The 21253-nt window shown below is 43.2% G+C and overlaps 1 protein-coding gene across 1 annotated transcript in view; it reads left to right on the top strand.

Moving 5' to 3' along the window:
- The window catches only part of LOC123517947 (Fanconi anemia group J protein homolog), a 361233-nt gene that overhangs the window by 220729 nt on the left and 119251 nt on the right, over window positions 1-21253 (top strand). Inside the window, exon 5 of the mRNA XM_045278427.1 lies at window positions 12364-12510. Coding sequence (XP_045134362.1) covers window positions 12364-12510 — 147 coding nt within the window. The remainder of the gene's footprint in view (window positions 1-12363; window positions 12511-21253) is intronic.

Raw genomic sequence — 21253 nt, 5'->3', positions numbered from 1 at the left:
ATTATTATTATTATTATTATTATTATTATTATTATTATTACAATTGTTATTATTATTATTATATGAGCAACAGCTAAAACAATAACAGCAGGATCAGCAGCAGCAGCAGCAGCAGGTGGAGAGCAGCAGAGGCGTAGTTACAGAGAGGAAGACTGAAAACAGACACTTTGATTTTGAACTCTCTCTCTCTCTCTCTCTCTCTCTCTCTCTCTCTCTCTCTCTCTCTCTCTCTCTCTCTCTCTCTCTCTCTCTCTCTCTCTCTCTCTCTCTCTCTCTCTCTCTCTCTCTTAATCGTTGCCGTATCAAGGAAAAATTTTGCCGTAGGGTGGGACACATTGACAGTATTATTGTTGTTGTTGTTGTCGCTGCTGTGTTTGTTATTGTTGTTAGGCAGTTAACGGTGTAGTTCTTATTAGCCTCAGTTCGCAAGTGTGTGTGTAATTCACCTCGGTCGTCTGCTGGTCACCCAGCCAGTCTTCCCCATTACGGAGCGAGCTCAGAGCTCATAGACCGATCTTCGGGTAGGACTGAGACCACAACACACTTGTGTGTGTGTGTGTGTGTGTGTGTGTGTGTGTGTGTGTGTAAAACAAAGAGGTATCTAGAGAAAGGACTATCGTGTAACTGTAACCCGTCGTCAGCACCGCCCCATGCATGTCTCATATATGCGCCGCCCATGCTTGGCTCACCGTCAGCAGTCTCACCAGCATCGCCAGCTTGGTGTTCTCGGCTACTCATTCAACACCACCAGGTTGTCAGTGTGTACCGAGTCCGAAAGTGTAAATAGAAATTTTGTTATTTTTATTATTATTATTATTGTTGTTGTTTTTGTTGTTGTTGTTGTTGTTGTTGTTGTTGTTGTTGTTGCTGTTATCGTCGTGGTTATTGTCGTTGTTATTTTTTATGATTGATATTTTGTAGCAGTTATAGAGTAGCAGGAGGAGGAGCAGCAGCAACAGTAGGTGTCGAATATTATTCATTTATTCAATAGCAACAGCTGCTGCTAAAACTACAATAAGTAATTCAAAATTAGTGTTTTTGACCCTCTAATGTATTATTAGTAATTATCATGAATTCAAACCGTCACCTACTGTCAGGAGGTTACATTGCCGTTATAATTAACGAATACCACCAAGAATTTGGTGTTGCTTTGGCACCAAGTGCCGTATGACCCGCTAGAATAGCTGCACCTGTTCATGAACAGGTCTTGCCGAGAAAACGACTTAGTGTCTGGGCTAATGTACGGCTAATGTAAAGTTTCCAGCGACAGGCGAGGCATCCATGCTTCCTACCGTCTTTCAGGACGTCAGGTTCATGAGAGACATAGAGTACATTAAGGTGTTGAGCGATGTAAGGAGCCCATGGGTGGACGCTATTGTCTTCCATTTTGCCTCAGAACTGTGCCAGAACCAACAAGCCAAAGCAATTCAGTAATTGCAGTAAAAAAACTATGTTTTGCCGAGGTGCCCAGATATGTTGTGTATGGATGGAAGCAGAAGCAGAGACCACCAGACATCCCGTGGAGCGCCCTTAACTCCAAACCTGTCGTTGGCAAAGGCGTGACACATGAAAACCCAACTCACGATACCTGCCGGTGGTACCGGTGAGGAAGTGAGGCTGCCATCCCGGCAGCAGCGGCTCCACTGGATGGCTGGATGGCTGGATGGTGTTATTGTGCACCAACAATACATCATGAATAACATTTTGTTTCTGTGGTTTTTATTGTGATAACCACATAATAGTGTGTTATTCTGAAAAATTAATTACGATGGAAGCATGTGCTGTACATGTTCATGAATTGTGTGATACGTTGTTTTGTTCCCTTTGTGTTTTCTTCCTAATTGAACTATTGTAATTGATTCTTATTTTTTCACATGTTTCACCACGTACACGAGTGTGGTGAAGGACAAATATTGCTGGTTTCTTCTTTATCTTTAAGTATTCAAGTAATCAGTGTCGCTGCAAAGAATGTGTGACATACGTTTGGTGTGTTTTCTTGAACCTACCTGGAATTCTACTATATTAGTGTTATTATAAAATGTCAACTTTATGTATATATGAAGTATCACAACCCATAAGTGTTTTGATTATGAAGCAAAACTTTTTGCTGTTGCAAGTTTCTCATGCCAATCCTGCAAGGCCTTTACCCAGAAAGTGGATCTCACACGTGCCAAGTTACTTATGAAGGGATAATGTATATATCATTAGTTTGAACTTCAATATGTATTTCTTGTATTTATTGTAGTTTGAACATTATAAGTCATGTTATATTGTGATTTTTTTTCCGGCGGTTTCTTGTTAACAGTTAAGGTAGAGTAATGTGATATGTTGACGCCTTTTCGCTAATGCCTGGGAAAATAAAGCATGAAAGTTTTCATGATCAGAACTTTTTGGCGTCACACTGGGCTTCCTTCAGGTGCCGCAGCCTCCACAACCTCATCTCTTACCGCAGGACACTAACCCCTTACCATTCCCTTCTGTCCAATACCCATTACCGCACAATACCGCAGCTACAGCCTCGTTAAGCCAATTAATCCATCAACCTCACCAGTCCACCTCTCTCAAGCCACCCACTCTCATCACTCCACACACACCTTTACCATCCACCTCATACCTCATCCCTCTTACTCTCCCTCACCACTCACTCCTTTTCCCTTACCGCCAACACACCTGCTTCTTCATCCATTCTACCATCCCCCCCATCCCCAGCTCCAAGTCTCCCTTTTAACCCCTGCCCTCACCTGCTCACCAAAAAGCTCACCAGCATAATTAGCGCGTCACCTGCGGCCCGGCGGCGGAAGAAACTCTGGCGGCGGTGTGTGTGCTGAGGCGCCATTTTTGTTTCCCGCGCGCTCGAGTGACTTTTGGCGGCAATAAACTGGCCTGGGGAAAGCGCGGGAATAAAAATGGATGCGCTACACTTTTGGCGAGAACAGTTTGAGAGAGAGAGAGTGTGTGTGTCTGTGTGTGTGTTGGGAGAAGAGAGAGGGAGAGGGAGAGGGAGAGGGAGAGGGGACGCCGGGTAGTGATAGGGAGGCGAGGGTAAGGAAAGAAGACTTGGGAGAGACTTGAGAGATGAGGTGCTTTTGTTTATCATTGGGAAGAAAAATCAGCGAGAGAGAGAGAGAGAGAGAGAGAGAGAGAGAGCAGGGATATTGGGGTAAAAACATTGTAAATACGCAAAACGAATGAACGGTGTAGAGTTTTATGTTGTAATATAAATACGTTATTCACACACACACACACACACACACACACACACACACACACACACACACACACACACACACACACACACACACACACAGAGAGGAATGGGTTAGGAGGAGGAGGTGGTGGTAGTGGTGGTGGTGGTGGTAGTGGTAGTGGTGGTGCTGGTGGTGGTGGTGGAGGAGGTGGAGGGAGAGGCGGGAAATGTTTCGTCGGGAAGTTATGAATTAAAACTGTATCGGTCTGGAGTTAGAGAGAAGCTTGCGCTGCGGTGGAGGTGAAAACCTTTAGGACGGGAGTTGAGGACTTGGCGGGCTCTTGTGATAAATATTGGCTGGAACACCGCCTCACTGTTCCTCGGGGCTGCTGAGAGAGAGAGAGAGAGATCTGAGTACATACAAACGATACACAAAGATACATAACCCAGGCGTCCTTCTTACTTGTATACAGAAGGAATGATATACATATAGACGTCAGGATCCATAAGATTGACCCCTACGTATCCTCTCCCGCCGTGTGTGTGTGTGTGTGTGTGTGTGTGTGTGTGTGTGTGTGTGTGTGTGTGTGTGTGTGTGTGTGTGTGTGTGTGTGTGTGTGTGTGTGTCTTTAGGTTGGCACATCAAAGAAATGGAGAAATGATCTTACTCACCGAATGCCAATACCGAGCCGAGAGAGAGAGAGAGAGAGAGAGAGAGAGAGGCTGTAGGGAAGAATTACCTAAAACATTTATGTAAGTGCATTAGTAAAAAAAAAATAAATGAAAAAATAATTGGAAGGCGATTGAGATGAGGGAAGGATGTAAAAGTGAGCCGACTCTCTCTCTCTCTCTCTCTCTCTCTCTCTCTCTCTCTCTCTCTCTCTCTCTCTCTCTCTCTCTCTCTCCCTCTCCCTCCCTCCCTCCCTCTCCCTCTCCCCAGCGCTTTTTTTTTATCAATACTTTCTACAACTCAAATTCCTGTATGTACTTTTTCCTCTCCCAGCATTTTATCCCCTCCTCATCCTCCTCCTCCTCCTCCTCCTCCTCCTCCTCCTCCTCCTCCTCCTCCTCCTCCTCCTCTTCATCTTTTACCCATTACTCACTTTCCCCTCTCACCAATCTCTATACAATTTCCTCTTCCTCCTTTCCTCCCCCTCCCCTGCCCTCCCTCCCTTCCCACCCTTCGTTCCTCCGTCATTCGCTTCCCCTGTTCCCTCGTCACCATATCAAACAGTCGCTTCAAAAACCCAGAGTCACCTCGGAGGGAAAATTCCGTTCCTTTTCTCCTTCAATTCTTTCCTCCTAGACGTGTGTTTGTGCGTACGAGAGAGAGAGAGAGAGAGAGAGAGAGAGAGAGAGAGAGAGAGAGAGAGAGAGAGAGAGTAAACTTAAGAGTAAAGGTATTTTTTATTTAGTTTTTTTTTTTTTTTTATCTCTCTCTCTCTTTCTCTCGTTCACTCTTATGTTATTGGTCTTCTTTCCTTTCTGTCCATCATTCTTTTTGATGTATACCTTTCTGTATCTTTTTTTTCTGTATCCCTCCATCTTTTATTCATCTTTCATCCCCTTATTCCGCTGCCTTTCTTTTCCTTTCTATTTTCCTTTGCCATACCTTGCCTTCCCTTGCCCTGCCCTGCTCTGTCTTCCCGCTCCACCTTACGTCTCCTGCGTCTGTGTTGGTTTATCGTTATGGTTAATGGTTCAATGTAGTGTGTGGACTTTTACGGAGCGGCAGTGGTGATTTTCCTCTTCTTAGGGATATGTGATGGCAGGTATTACAGGTGGAGGACAGTGAAGGATGTTGCTTAATCCCTTCAATACTGAAACACATTTTTACCTTCGTTTTTGGGTATGATTAGACGATTTTATTGACATTAGCAAGGGTCTGTGGAGGTTAGAAGATTAATGGCCAGTCTTTACTATTTTAATTCCCCCTCCCCACACACACATAAGTTTCTGAGGCTATAGAAGATAGTCAGATAGTGAACAGATTGAGTGTGAAAATCCGGCACGGTACTGAAAGGTTTAACAACTCTGGTAAGTATTCCTTTTTATATCTCTCTTAAATGTGATTTTTTTTATCCGAGTTTGTATTGCTTATGTTCCCGTATTTTTTTTTTTTTTCGTGTGTGTGTGTGTGTGTGTGTGTGTGAGTTTCATTTGACATGCCGGTTTAGTGTTTGGGATTATGTACAGTAGTTCGTCATCTGCCACTGTCACCTGTTACTACCATTCACTAATTGCCAATCACCCTTCGATACCATGACGTGTTTTCATATTCATTCTGCTTACTTTTTGCCGATTCTATACAGCTTCAGAAACTTATGGGGGCGATTAGAATAGTAAAGACTCTGGCCATTAATCTTCTGACCTCCATAGACTCCTCCTAATGTAAATAAAATCGTCTAATCATACCCAAAAATCAAGGTAAAATGCGTCTCAGTACTGAAGGAGTTAACATCATTATCATTACAGGAAAACAAACCCTCTTCTAAAATTCTCTAATCCCATCTACTAATCCAGACCGTCCCTAACAACACCACGTCCATGTTAATCATAGAATGTGTTTTTTCTATCGTCCACTCACTCCACCTTTTCATTGTCTGCCTTGTGTGTGTGTGTGTGTGTGTGTGTGTGTGTGTGTGTGTGTGTGTGTGTGTGTGTGTGTGTGTGTGTGTGTGAGTGGTTTTTCTTTGTCATAACCTGTAACTGTCAGTCTGGCCACGTGTCAGGAACAGTAGCCCGGAGCCTCTGAGCTTCACGCAGGTGCTGCACAGTATTACCACGCGCGGCCCTCAGCTACGGACGGCACGCAGGCCTCGGCAAGGTCAAGCCTATGGTGCGTACGAGGGAAAATGTAAGAAAATAAGAGACTTTTTCCCCTTCCCTCCCCTCCATTCCGCACGTAAGGAGGGAGGGTGGAGAGGAGGGGAAAGGAAGGCTGTAGTTTGGAAGAGGAAAAGAACAGAACGAGGGGAAGAGAGGGAGCCGTGGTGCCTCCACTTTAAGAGGAAGGAGAGAGAGAGAGAGAGAGAGAGAGAGAGAGAGAGAGAGAGAGAGAGAGAGAGATTGAAGTTCCAAAACTGTAGACGAAAATGTTTTCGCGCGATAACCCAACTTGATGGAAGGTCCTGGTTGTGGCGGCAGAAATGGCGTTGTTGTTGTTGTTCTTGTTTTGGTGGTGGTGGTGGTGGTGGCGGCGGCGGCGATAGAGGACATACATAGCTATTGAAGGGAAGGAAATGGTGGAAGGTGATTTCTGAAGGCAAGTGGCGATGTGATGGTGGTTGCAATGTAAATTACTTTCATGCTGACGAATAGTGTGGTCAGGGTAACGCTGAGAGTATGATAAAGAATTTGGAAGACAAAAGAACTTGATGGAGAGATGATACCCGTTTTGTTTGGGTGGCCTGAAATAGACGAACAGCTGACAGATCAATGAAGAAGCTCGAGGGAGACCTTTCATATTTAGTATTATCATGTTAACTAAATAATAATGATGAGTTGGATGTTTATGTTGGTACTCGTATTGATAGTGGTCAGTGATGTAGGTGCAGTGGCGAATGTTAACAGCTAGAGAGAGAGAGAGAGAGAGATTTGAATTAGTTAGATATTTGAAGGAAAAAAGAACTGTCAGGGGCAATAGCAAAGAATCCACTGAAGACAAAGAAAGGATGAGCAAGATTCCTTTGTTGAGATCTCCTGGTGACTTGTCGAATTGGAATCAGTCTGCCAGCTAAAGGATAATTTGCGTTGATGGAAGCTTCAATTCAAACGTCTTCAGGTCGAGTGTGCTTCTGAAAATTTTATGGTAGTTAGATATCAAATGTACTGATTGATAGTTTGAAGAAGTGAAAGGTTTGCCATTATTTGCAATTTATTGAATATAATATTTCTATGTTGACTGTTTTAAGAGTGTTTAACCCCTTCAATTCTGAGACGCATTTTTACCTTGAATTTTGGTTATGGTTAAATGATTTTCTTTGCATTAGGAAGTGCCTATGGAGGTCAAAAGATTAATGGCCAGAGTCTCTACTATTGTAATCCCAACATGTGTTTCTGAAGCTGTATAAAATCGCCAAATGGTAACCAGAATGAACATGAAAACGCGTCCTGGTACTAAAGAGATTAATTTTACTAGACAAATGACGTCTACCTTGATTCCGCTATAGGTAAATAAAGTGGAAATGCCGATCAGTAACATAGAACAACCTGGGATCACTGGTAGAACATGATTTGGAAGCAGTGTGATATCAACTAAAATCAAGTGACATGGAGAGGGAGAGAAAAAGATATAAAGGATTGAATGAAGATCAAGGTACGGATATAGAAGTCATGTCGGTGGTGATGTCCCGGCTGAATGTGAACGAGAAAGATTAAAAATAGAAAGTCATGGTGCACATTTTTAGTCGTGGTTCTGGGATCGTGAGTGTCGTTGGTTTACATTTAACATTTTCTTTCTGGGAATTTCTGAAGTGTTGTGGACTACATTTTTCAACGTGCCTGAAAAAATATATATATTAGGAAGTTTCAGATCGAAGGAAACTACTTTTTTCTAGTGCCACGAGAACATACGGAGTACTTTTAGATGAAGGAATTAGTGTGTAGGACTTCACCGTGCCGAAAAAAAAATAAAATAAAGTGTCAGATCGAAGGGAAGTTCTTTTTTAATGCCAGGGTTTTTAGGGGCACGAGAACATACGGAGTGTTTTTGGCTGAAGGAGTTAGTGTGTAGGACAATGTATCCTCCTGTCAGAATCACCTCTAATTTGCCTCAAGCTCAGACGCGTTCCTGGCAGAGAAACAATAGTATTTTTTTTTTTATTATTATTATTTTATTTATTATTTTTTTTTGTGTGTGTAAGTGGAGCTGGACGATGTTAATTGGTGACCTGGTGATGGGAGTGAAGGTTTATGGAAGTACAATAGTATAATGATGAAAATAATCTTGTGTTGGGTGTCTCTTAAGTAGTTTCTCTCTCTCTCTCTCTCTCTCTCTCTCTCTCTCTCTCTCTCTCTCTCTCTCTCTCTCTCTCTCTCTCTCTCTCTCTCTCTCTCTCTCTCTCTCTCTCTCTCTCTCTCTCTCTCTCTCTCTCTCTCTCTATTTACTTATCCATCTACTTATATATTTATATCACACACACACACACACACACACACACACACACACACACACACACACACACACACACACACACACACACACACACACACACACACACACACACAGAGAGAGAGAGAGAGAGAGAGAGAGACAGGTGACCTACCATTCTCTCCTCCGTCACCCTCCTGAGCTTCCCCCTTCTCTCCCTCTCTCCTCTCACATTTCCCAACTTTACCGTACACCTCGCCAACTTTTCCTCAGCAGGTTGACTCCTTAAAAATTTCCTCACTTCCCCAGATTTCCATCGTCAAACTCCAACGCTCTTGTCTACTTTCCTAGCTCAGTTTCCTGCCTCTTACCTCCGCTTGGACCTTCAGGCTTCCCTCCTCTTCCATTCCCTTCACTTCCTCCCTCCATCCTCTCTCGCGCTCTTGCTGCTGTTCCCCCTTCAGTGTATGGGGTTCCTCCTGGACGGCATTGCACCCTCTTCCCTGAGTTTCGGACACTGTTGAATGCCTACACGAAAAGCGGCGTTCAAGGAGCGTGTCTGAAGCTGTCTACTTGCACCCAATAATCTCTCTCTCTCTCTCTCTCTCTCTCTCTCTCTCTCTCTCTCTCTCTCTCTCTCTCTCTCTCTCTCTCTCTCTCTCTCTCTCTCTCTCTCTCTCTCTCTCTCTCTCTCTCTCTCTCTCTCTCTTTAAACGGTTTCTTTTATATTTCCTTGTTCACTGCAATAGATGGATGACATTGTAAAGTGTTTTATTTTATTTGTGTGTGTGTGTGTGTGTGTGTGTGTGTGTGTGTGTGTGTGTGTGTGTGTGTGTGTGTGTGTGTGTGTGTGTGTGTGTGTGTGTGTGTGTGTGCAGGGCGGGCGTGGATTCCTTTGGGCAGGTTCTGACGAGGGGCGGCGCGGTGGTCTTGTTTGAAAAGTTGAAAACATTTTACTTTTTCCATTATCCCGCTACGATGCCAAATTGAATTTTCATGAGGCTTTTACACGAGTGTGGAGCGCTCTCTCTCTCTCTCTCTCTCTCTCTCTCTCTCTCTCTCTCTCTCTCTCTCTCTCTCTCTCTCTCTCTCTCTCTCTCTCTCTCTCTCTCTCTCTCTCTCTCTCTCTCTCTCTCTCTCTCTCTCTCTCCAAAAACACAAAAACATTTTAGTCTGCCAGTAAGAGAAAGCAGCAGACAAGAAGCCCAGTGAGCGTCTTGGGAGCAGTCAGCAGGTTGTGGATGGCGAAGCAGGTTGAAGGGGAGCGGTCAGTAGGTTGTTTGAATAAGAGACAGCAGAGAGAGGGATCGAGTCAGCAGTTAGAAGATGAGTCAGTAGTTTGAAGGGATGAGAGATACGCGTCAGCAGATGATTGGAAGTCAGTAATTGATTGAAAAGTACGAGTCTCTGAGTAGATGAAGCGAAAGTACAGTCTCGTTCAATACTCCAATTAATTTCTTGTATCAGAATGTTGCATAATTGCGTCCGTATTGAATGCATGGTAATGGACTTAATTAACATACTGCATTGTTTCCCTAGGCGCTCTCTCGGCTCATAATGGTAATGCTTTTGATTGGCCTGACGTAGAAAAATATAAATATGTTTGGAAAATTTTCTATGTGGTTAACTTGAGGTGTAGTGGTGATGGAGGAAATGCGTGGTGTGAGGGTGAGGGAGTGATGACGAAGGGTTAGGGTAAGGCACGGTGAGATGGTGAGCGATGAGGCACAGTGAGGAATAGTGGAGTGGTGATGGAAGGTAGCAAGAATAAGGCAGACATGTTGAGGTCGAGTGGTTGAAGTGAAGTGAGGTGAGTGGTGAAGTTCGGTAAGGTGAGTGTGTTTGAAGCTGGTTGGTTGATGAGGTGTGGCCTCAAGAGAGAAGGGAGGGGAGGTGGTAATGACGGAGAGGCAGAACGTTAACTGTGCCTCTCATTTTAATACGAAGGGCAGGAGGGTTGAGGTGGGCATGATGAAACGGAGTGACGGATGAGGTGTGGTGTGTGAGGAGGGAAGGATGTGGAAAGTGTTGATTCGGAAGCAGAATATTAACTTTTGCTCTTTATTCCAAGTGAAAGGAAGAACATTTGGGCAAAGGGGTCTTTTCGTTACAGTAAATCACCTGAAATATAGTCTTCATTGTTAGTTGTTTATCCCCTCATTACAGGGACGCATTTTTACCATGAGTTTGCATATGATTAGACGATTTTGTCCATATAAGGAAAGGTCTATAGAGGTCGGAAGAATAATGGCCAGAGTCCTCACCATTTTAACCCTCACGTGAGTTTCTGAAGCTGCATAAAATTGCCAAATGGTAAGCGGAATAAATATGAAAACGTGTCAGTGTACAGAAGGGTTTAAGTGTTGACATGGATAGGAAACGATCGGTGCTTTACGTTGTGTTGCTAGCAGACGGTAAGGTTAGTATTGGGAAGAAGTGCTGAAAAAGTAAAGATAAAAGTTCCTGTAAATGTAAAGTATTATAACGTGTGTTGCGAGGCGGGGCGGGATTGAGTATGGCGTGTTTGTCCGGTAGAGTCTGAAAACACCTTTCTACATCTTAACCCCTTCAGTACCATGACACGTTTTCATATTCATTCTGCTTACTATTTGGTGATTTTATACAGATTCAAAAACTTATATGGGATTGAAATAGTGAGGACTGTGGCTATTAATCTTCTAACCTTCATAGACCTTTCCTTATATCATTAAAATGGTCAAATCGTACACAAATCTCAAGATAAAAATGTGTCCCTGTGTTGAAGACTTACAATATATCCATAGCTATAATTCAGGTTAGAACATTCAACACACTTCAATAAACATGTAAGTAAAGCTGAATTCATGTAAAAAGAAGATAAAAAGTACAGGCACATATTTATTAACAGGCGTCCATGACAAACGCACTGATTGTGTTAAACTGATGGCAACACGTTCTGTAGAGTTATTCAAGTGATCATAAACGTTGCTTGTGTTTGTAGGGTGTTGAAGGAGTGATGGTGACGTTATGGGAATGTCTGGTAAAGAACACTCGAGTTGACGAAGAGAACTCTTGAACTATTTGTAACTGTTTCACTCTGTATTTCATTTATTTATTTATTTATTTGTTTGTTTATTTATTTACATTAGAAAAACTTAGATGAAAACACTGCACCACACTGTTATTGATATGCTGTAGTCACACCCACGCACGCACGCACGCACACACACACACACACACACACACACACACACACACACACACACACACACACACACACACACACACACACACACACACACACACACACACACACACACACACACACACACACAGTGCACTCTGGCCTAAATGGACGAATGGTGCCAACTTTTACAGTGTGCCATCGATGCCTTTGTTGATAGTGTTACATTTTTCATCCAGCCTGAACAAGCCTCAGTCAAGACCTGTTCGAGGCCGCCTGTCCCTCGCTTGCACCTCCCGGCGCCTGGCGAGTCCCTGCCATTGTCGGTGGTTGGAAGGGTGGCTGGTTTCTCATTATGTCCGAGTGTTTGATGCCGTCAGTGTTGGTTACTAAACTGTTGAAGCAAGCAAATGTTTCCCTGTGACCGAAGTATTGCGCTGAAAATTGTAACTGTAAATTTTCGTGTTTCTTACAGTGATATTTTAAGTTTTTAGGTGTACTATTTTTTTTTTTTTTTTTTTTTTTTTCCTCTTTCCACCAAACATTTAGATTTTGAATGTAGAGAGAGAGAGAGAGAGAGAGAGAGAGAGAGAGTTGGAGGATGGGGAGAACACACACACACACACACACACACACACACACACACACACACACACACACACACACACACACACACACACACACACACACACACACTTCTTATAGACAAAATTTTTAATATACAGAAAGCATAGAATAAGATACATAATTATTTAACGCTAAAAGAGAATAAAAAATAATTAAATCGTTCATATATTTGTTAAGTTTCTTTTACACTCAGAATCAAACTAGTGATGAGATTTGATGGTCCGTCTAAGTACCGCTGACTAGGAACAAGGATAAGGTGTCCAGTGCTAAGTGAACCTGTTGTTTGTGTTACAGAGGTGCTGGAGCGTGCAGCTGGATTCACGCCGCTGACCCCCGTGCAGGACATCCCAGGCGCCCCTAAAGAACCGGCTTCTAATGCGCCCTCGTCCACGCCTGCATCCAACTCACAGGCTGTTCCTTCCAACGCTGGCTTCTTCTTCGGTAGGTGCATGATTTGCCTGTAAGAGATATATTTCAGAAGGTGATTGTTCTCTCTCTCTCTCTCTCTCTCTCTCTCTCTCTCTCTCTCTCTCTCTCTCTCTCTCTCTCTCTCTCTCTCTCTCTCATTTTATTCTATCTTTTTTATATTTTATGTGGCTGATGAATGTGTTTATATTGTATTTCCCATAATTCATCACCCGTGTTCTGAAACGCTTTGCTCTCACCATCGTTGCTTTCCAAAGGCTCCAGTTGAAGATACTCGTGTTTTTTTAAGAGTGTTTATATAGTTCTGGTGATAGATTGACAAGATTACTAGTTTATTAAAAGGAGGAACTGTCTTGAAAACCCAGCTAGTGGTCTTTGTGGCCTTGGAAAACTGTCGTAGTGAGAGGGGAAGGCTTTTCTGTAGACGGTCTTGAGTCTCACATTGATGATACTAAGTAAGGGTTGATCATCCTTATTTATTTAACCTTAACGCTCGTACATCTCCTTCTCCATTCAGTCAGTATACACGTGGTTCTCTCATTCATTCCTGTTCAACTCATTCACTGCATATTTTTTCCCTCTCATCTCTAATACTCCCTATATTCAAATCTCACTTCAATATTATTACTATGGCACTCTTCCTTTTCTTACTTCACGTCATTCATTCACTGAGCCACACTCATTCACCTTCAGCCATCCACAGTGCCTCCTTTCATGTTACATTTTCGGGCGTGCTTTCAAAACCCTTCGTTCGCCGCCCTCCTGTTGATGGCGTTACACTTCCATCCTCTTAATTTTCCTGCATATTGTCTAGATTCTCTCGTAAACCTCTTGATGGCGACGATTCAGCCGAGGTATTTGCTTCTCATCAGACTGTTTGTAAGAAGAGGGGAAGAGGGGCGTGAAATTGTGGCTAACGACTGAGAGAGAGAGAGAGAGAGAGAGAGAGAGAGAGAGAGAGAGAGAGAGAGAGAGAGAGAGATGAAGGAAGGAAGGTAAGAAGAAAAAGACAAAGAAAGGAGAGGAAATGAAAGTATAAAGGTAGGAAGGAAGTTACGAGTAGGAGAGAGAGAGAGAGAGAGAGAGAGAGAGAGAGAGAATAATAAAAGAAAAGGAGAGGAAAGGAAAGAAAGAAGGAAGAAAAGAAGGAAGGAAGGAAGGAAGGAAGAGAGAGAGAGAGAGAGAGAGAGAGAGAGAGAGAGAGAGAGAGAGAGAGAGAGAGAGAGAGACAGTGACAAAGACAGAGAAATTGGGTTAGGTAGATGGGAGAGTGAGAGGGGCAGCAGCCGACCTTAACGCCAAGGTTCAAGTTTGAATTGTGGGAGTGTTGGCGGCGGCCCACTATTGTTGCAAGTGACGGGGCAATTAGCAGGTGAAGGGGCAGCAGGTCGGGAGGGAGGAGGGAAGGGGGCTTGGTGTTATGGTCAGGGGAGAAAGACAGGTAAGGTCAGGGGGATAGATAGGCGGATGAAGATCGGGTATCAGGTGTAGGGTTCATTAGTGTGGTGGTGCAGTCTCTCTCTCTCTCTCTCTCTCTCTCTCTCTCTCTCTCTCTCTCTCTCTCTCTCTCTCTCTCTCTCTCTCTCTCTCTCTCTCTCTCTCTCTCTCTCTCTCTCTCTCTCTCTCTCTCTCTCTCTCTCTCTCCCCCCCCTCCTTCCCACCCAGAACCCTGCGGCAGGTCTATTCCGAACAGGTGCGAGGCGTAAGGGAGGTGGGTTATTTCGTCGAGGGAGTCGTGGGGCGGGAGGAAGTGGGAGGACAAGGATCATTTCTACCCCTATCTTGTTTTGACTTATTGATTCTACTTTCTGTACTGATGTATGGGTATGTATGGATTTATTTATATATTCATCATTTATTTTTTTTATTTAGCCATTTTTTATTCCTGCCTGCTTCTGTATTTCCCTCTTCCTACAACTTGACTGCTTTTAAGAGGGAGGTTTCAAGACATTTGTCCCTGAACTTTGGCTAATTCCTTACTATTCTTGTAAGGGAACCAGGACTTCAAGTGAGCCCCTTTATATATATATATATATATATATATATATATATATATATATATATATATATATATATATATATATATATATATATATATATATATATATATATTGTTACCCATGTCTTTTTTTCCCTCCTGCATGAAAAAAATCCTTGTATTTATCTATTTTATTTGTTTATCTTATTTTTGTACTCATCTCGTGTGTGTGTGAGCGTGTGTGAAGTGACTTAGAGGAAGCGTAGTGGAGAGAAACACGGGAAGTTATGACCCTTTCTGGCCTAGCGTGGGATAATACAGGCTGGTGTCAGTGATAGTTATGTGTTACTGTTTACTGATTTAGTCACATGGAAAGCTGTCATTGCGCGTCGTTTTGGGAGGAACGCTGTCTGCCAAACACTGCCGAGAACTGGCAGGCATAGTTGTTCTTCAGACAGACCAAGATATCCACTGCGTAAAAAAAGTCTAAGAAAAGTCTCTCTCTCTCTCTCTCTCTCTCTCTCTCTCTCTCTCTCTCTCTCTCTCTCTCTCTCTCTCTCTCTCTCTCTCTCTCTCTCTCTCTCTCTCTCTCTCTCTCTCTCTCTCTCTCTCTCTCTCCTACGCAGCGTTCTCTAGTTTAACAAGGTTCTTTTCCTCCATGAATCCTCTGTCAAGAACTAGCACTCATGATTAAGTTGTGTTAGTTTACATATATAATTCTTACACTTGTCATATTGAATTCTTGTCGGTGATCCCCACATCAGTTATGTTGGACTAATATGTCTCTACACTGTATAATCAGAAATAGTTCCATTCTTACTGCGTGTGTGTGTGTGTTCCACTGTTTCACTGTTTGATCTGCTGCAGTCTCTGACGAGACAGCCAGACGTTACCCTACGGAACGAGCTCAGAGCTCATTATTTCCGATCTTCGGATAGGCCTGAGACCAGGCACACACCACACACCGGGACAACAAGGTCACAACTCTTCGATTTACATCCCGTACCTACTCACTGCTAGGTGAACAAGGGCTACACGTGAAAGGAGACACACCCAAATATCTCCACCCGGCCGGGGAATCGAACCCCGGTCCTCTGGCTTGTGAAGCCAGCGCTACTGGGTGTGTGTGTGTGTGTGTGTCTGTGTGTGTGTGTGTGTGTGTGTGTGTGTGTGTGTGTGTGTGTGTGTGTGTGTGTGTGTGTGTGTGTGTGTTATGATTTATTAGTTTAATTTGAACGAAGCAGATCAGTTTAATATGTATTTCTCAGATTTGTATATACTACTTTGTCAAAAACTACTACTACTACTGTGTGTGTGTGTGTGTGTGTGTGTGTGTGTGTGTGTGTGTGTGTGTGTGTGTGTGTAATTCACTGTTTGATCTGCTGCAGTCTCTGACGAGACAGCCAGACGTTACCCTACGGAACGAGCTCAGAGCTCATTGTTTCCGATCTTCGGATAGGCCTGAGACCAGGCACACACCACACACCGGGACATCAAGGTCACAACTCCTCGATTTACATCCCGTACCTACTCACTGCTAGGTGAACAAGGGCTACACGTGAAAGGAGACACACCCAAATATCTCCAACCGGCCGGGGAATCGAAACCCGGTCATCTGGCTTGTGAAGCCAGCGCTCTAACCACTGAGCTACCGGGCCGGGTGTGTGTGTGTGTGTGTGTGTGTGTGTGTGTGTGTGTGTGTGTGTGTGTGTGTGTGTAAGTAACAGCTTCTTTCTCGTTCAGAAGCTACATTCCATTCTGTCTAATTAGTTGACCTCATTCCTCCACCACGTTCTATGCCTTGGTCTCGTGTACTGTCACTGGGTCGTCATTCCGTCAGTCAGCCTGTCCACCAGTGTTCACTTGCCCGCTTCACGCAGCCTGTCCTCTTGTCAGCTCGCGCCACCTCGTAGCTTTATAACTTCAATTTGTCCTATGATGGGTTTTTTTCTCGATTTGTCCTTGAATGCTCACAAATTATACTCTTAAATGTCATCGTATTACTCTTAATTGCTATTGTCCAAGAGTTATCCCATTTTGATATACGTGAAGATTAGTTTCCGTAAGATGATGCATAAAATATAGTTGTATTTCACTAACAGATTCATAATATGTATCGTTTGATTTAATTGTCAATAGGAATCATTGAACTGTTTAGTGTTTACGATAGGTTTTGAATATGTCTGTCAGAGCTAACATCAGCAGCGAGCACGTTCAGCTGTGTTGTCGGCTGCAGATGAGATCAGCGGTCACAGGGGTAGGTTGATCCATCCCCCCACTGTTCGTTGTTTTGCGTAAATTTACCTATCGCTACAATGAAGGACTGTGTGAGGAAGAGATCAGTGTACAGTAACGCCCTCTTGTGTTCCTCTTCCTTTACACCTCCTCGCACCACCACGCTAAGGCAGGATAGGGGGTTCGAGCTGCGGCTAACTTTGAGCGTACGTTTGTGCAAAAATCTATAATAAATGATGATAAATAATGGTTCTCTGATTTTATACCGCCCTGAGTCTCCCTTTAGTGTATACGAGTCTCATTTTTCGTTTGGTGAGGATTAGTGGATCACTTGTGGTTTAATAAAAGTTGATAAGAATAATACTTCTTTAATACTATATTGGTGGAGAGATAAGCAGTTTTAAATGTTTACCTGGCACGCTCATAGAAAGCTAATCGTTTGTTCTAATATATTAATTACTGTGAAAATTTAAAAACCACCTGTATTCTTTTGGTGTTGGCAGAAGTGCATTGTGATTACCTTTCCTTTTTTTGTAAGTTAGATCTGAGAGGAACCATAATTTCACGACGCAAGACACACACACACACACACACACACACACACACACACACACACACACACACACACACACACACACACACACACACACACACACACACACACACACACACAAAGTAAACAGCTTGCCCTTCACTTATTCGAGGTTTGTGTATCCCTAGACTTGGGAGAACACAGTTTTTTCTTCTCCTGAGTGACCATGATTATAAGGAGACGCAACTTCTTCCTCTTCCCTCACTCGCTCCATCCTAACTCTCCACCACCCCCCGTCCATCCATCGAGACTGGGCAACAACGCATAATCTTGGCGTTCGTTATTCTACTTGTGTTTATATTGACTTGCTGAGGGTGTGCCATAATGAAACGTGATGTGTGGTGACCGTAGAGTAACGTATGTGTGGGATGAGATTGCCTATAGAAGGATTTGATGCCTTACTGACTGGATGGTGACTAACTGCAGGTATGTTGTGTTGACTGGTCGCTTAGGAAATTGGATTCTCTCAGCCAACTTTTAAAATGTGATTCCTTTTTTCGCCTCTTATTTATCTGAGCCTCGTTAATTCTCTCTCTCTCTCTCTCTCTCTCTCTCTCTCTCTCTCTCTCTCTCTCTCTCTCTCTCTCTCTCTCTCTCTCTCTCTCTCTCTCTCTCTCTCTCTCTCTCTCTCTCTCTCTCTCTCTCTGTGTGTGTGTGTGTGTGTGTGTGTGTGTGTGTGTGTGTGTGTGTGTCTATATTCCAAGCTTTACGTGACATCCATATATTTCATTCCTTCACGCTCTTTACTAAAACCAATCCACAAGACCCTCCCCATTCAAGAGTGCCTTTGTCCCATCACGCACGCATTTCACTCCCATCACGCTCTTCACCACTCAGCTTGCCCATCACTTCCAATTATGAAATTCGGTCCCTACGCCTTCCATCTTCCTTGAACCAGCCGCACAAAGAAATACACCGCCCAAATTGACCGAAGTTACGCCATAAAGGGAGAGGAGGCACAAAAGTTAATTCTCTGCTGATGCATATTATCTGCCTGGGAACAAAATGCCGAGACGGTGAAGGTCTTGGAGTGGTAAAATATGGCGAGCAAATAAATTAGTTATATTAATGCCACTGCCAAGCTGGTGACGTCAGTTGTTGTTGACTCGGGAGTGGTCAGAGTGCGAGATTAATCTTGATTTGGTACAGGCTCCGCTGCCCGCCCTTCCCCCGCCCCGGACCAATAACTGCGGGCGACACTCATTGTTGATCTCAATCTTTATTGTCTACAAATAGAGTGAAGCATAAACACATATCCACATCTTAATGGATTGTGCTGAGGGTGCGGATGTTGATTGTGTGCTCAGCTACAGCCCGTGATGAATGATGGCATACCTACAAGGTAGCAAACAAGGTAACAATGTCCTGCAGTGCGTGGCAGGGAGTAATCAGGCATATCTATGCTTGCCTAACAATGAATAAAACTCATTCGTTGAGTATTTGTCTACCTGTGCAGTGTGGTACAGATTTTGTGATCAGGTCACTGCCTACAGGTAGAATGGTGTGTGATTTCTTTATCCATTCAAAGACTGACACTTAAGGACAATGAAAAATATTTCCCATAAACCAAATATTGGACATGTAGTACACACCTGTGTAACGCGGGACAACAAAGGAGTGAAATCAAGGTAGCTTGCTTCTTGGTGCTGTGAGAAATAGCCGTGAGAATGAGTTGCCATTGTTATCACTGTCAAGGACCCTTAAGGATACATTGATTTGTTTAGAGATTGCTACCCCCTCTGTTGGACTGTTCTTGTGTAGTGAAATAGTCTGGTATAGGTTTAGAGGAGGAATGAAAAGAGGAAGAAGAAAATAAATCCAGGAACAAAACAAGTGTTTTTTTTTTTTTTCTTGCCTGTAATTGTATGATTACTTATCAAAACCACTTGGTGTTACGCAAATTGAATAGCAGGCATCACTACTTTTTACCTTGAAAGAGTTCATAGTAGATAATCGTAGATAATCACATGAGTAAAAAGAATTGTAGAATGAGTCACCAAGAGGACTTATCACACATGCAGTTTTTTATTAGAACATCTGACACAATGATCTCTTGTTAGAAGATTCGTGTCAGGAACGACAACAAGAAAACAAACACTCGTAAGGAAGGGCGAGGCATTGTGAACACTGCACTGGTGTGCTATCTACATAGACTAGTGTAGGAGAGGCAAGACATCCTCCCATCCCGTTAAAAAAAAAAAAATACCAATAATGATGGATAGATACTTTGAATGTTATAAGTCAGGTGAATTTGATATTAGAGAGTGCAACACATGATATTGAAAGTAAATGTTAATAGCTTGAGTGAATTTGTCCACCCGTTATGAGACTTGCAGAAGAAAATAATATATTACGCTTTACAGTGAAGACGATGAAATATAAAATACATTATATATATATATATATATATATATATATATATATATATATATATATATATATATATATATATATATATAATGTATTTTATATTTTGTGTCGGTGTATGCGGAATCCCAAGGTTTTCACATTTATTTGCTAGTGTCTCAGTGTCAATCCCGCGAGGCGTGTTACTACCCACCGGGGCCGGATATTCAATTATTTTGCCTACTGCTCCGTCCCACCAATCTGGGTAATCGATAACTTTGAGCTGCACGCTGATTGGCTGGCCAGCGTGATGGAGGCGGAGCGGAGGGAAGGGGAAGAAACTACGATCGATTTCCAGAATATTGAGACGCGACCAACTGCTAATGAACATCCAGCCCACCCCTGGATCGCCCTGGAACCCCTGCCTCCCGCCGTCGCCCTTCCAAGCCCCCGGGATGCTGCGCGCCTCGCTCACAGACAGCCCTGCCTACTAGGATCATCTCTCTCTGACATGAAAACCTCACTATCATCTTTACTGCTGAGTCACACCTGTATTGTCCATTACACACTTGTTTATTGTTCTCTTTCCTCTCTCTACAACACTCAACCATCCGTCACGAGTATAGGACACTTCACTCTCCTGAATTTTATATAAAAATTTCTCACGCTGACGTATTTTTTTATTGGACATCCTGCAACCCCATCCCTTTCTTAAATTGCCTTCAAATACCTGCTAAAGTAAACTAACATGGTTTAGTAGCACCAATAGTTTACCTTTGTGTCCTCAGATATATCCGGAAAATATAAAGAATGAAAATAGAGGTCAATATATCCATAAAAAAAAAAATGCCGTTGGAGAAATATGACCATTCCACAACACAGCATCCTTCACTCATCCCATCCCATATCACATCCTCCAGACACACCCTCCCAAACAACTGCCCCTACACACTATCCTTCACCCCTCTAACACAACACAGCATCCTCCTCTCATCCCATCCCATATCACATCCTCCAGACACACCCTCCCAAACAACTACCCCTACACACTATCCTTCATCTCTAACACAACCTCGCCTTCAAATACTCACATCCCTCGCCTTGTCCCTAAAACCACCTCCACGCACTGCAGGCTTCACTCTTCTGCCCAGCACTTGCCACCATCAGCATGCACTGGACGTTACTTGTCAGTCTCTCGTGTTAGCGGAAGCGGATGTCAAACTCCTCCATTCTCTTGTGTGCAGATGTTGATATGTTTATGATTATTCATTAAAGTAAACGGCAATGGAAAGGTAACAGGTTATTGATGCTGGTTGATTTGGTTACGCTACATTACACCACCTGCAGTTTAAAAGAATATGTTATAACTGTTTACTAATCCCATGAGTAACATTACGCGTTTCCATATTCAATCTGCTTACTATTTGGTGGCTTAATACAGCTTCAGAAACTTATGTTGGGGGATGAAAATAGTGAAGACTGTGGCCATTAATCTTCTGACCTTCATAAACCCCTCCTAATATCAATAAAATGGTCAAATCGTACACAAATGCTTGATGGTATGGTAGTCTTGTTTGTATAGGGCATGTGGTAATACAGTTCATAGT

Source organism: Portunus trituberculatus, chromosome 43 (assembly GCF_017591435.1).
Source record: "Portunus trituberculatus isolate SZX2019 chromosome 43, ASM1759143v1, whole genome shotgun sequence".
In the NCBI taxonomy this organism is placed as follows: domain Eukaryota; kingdom Metazoa; phylum Arthropoda; class Malacostraca; order Decapoda; family Portunidae; genus Portunus; species Portunus trituberculatus.
The sequence above is the reverse complement of the archived record's forward strand: the minus strand, read 5'-3'. Positions and strand labels throughout refer to the sequence as shown.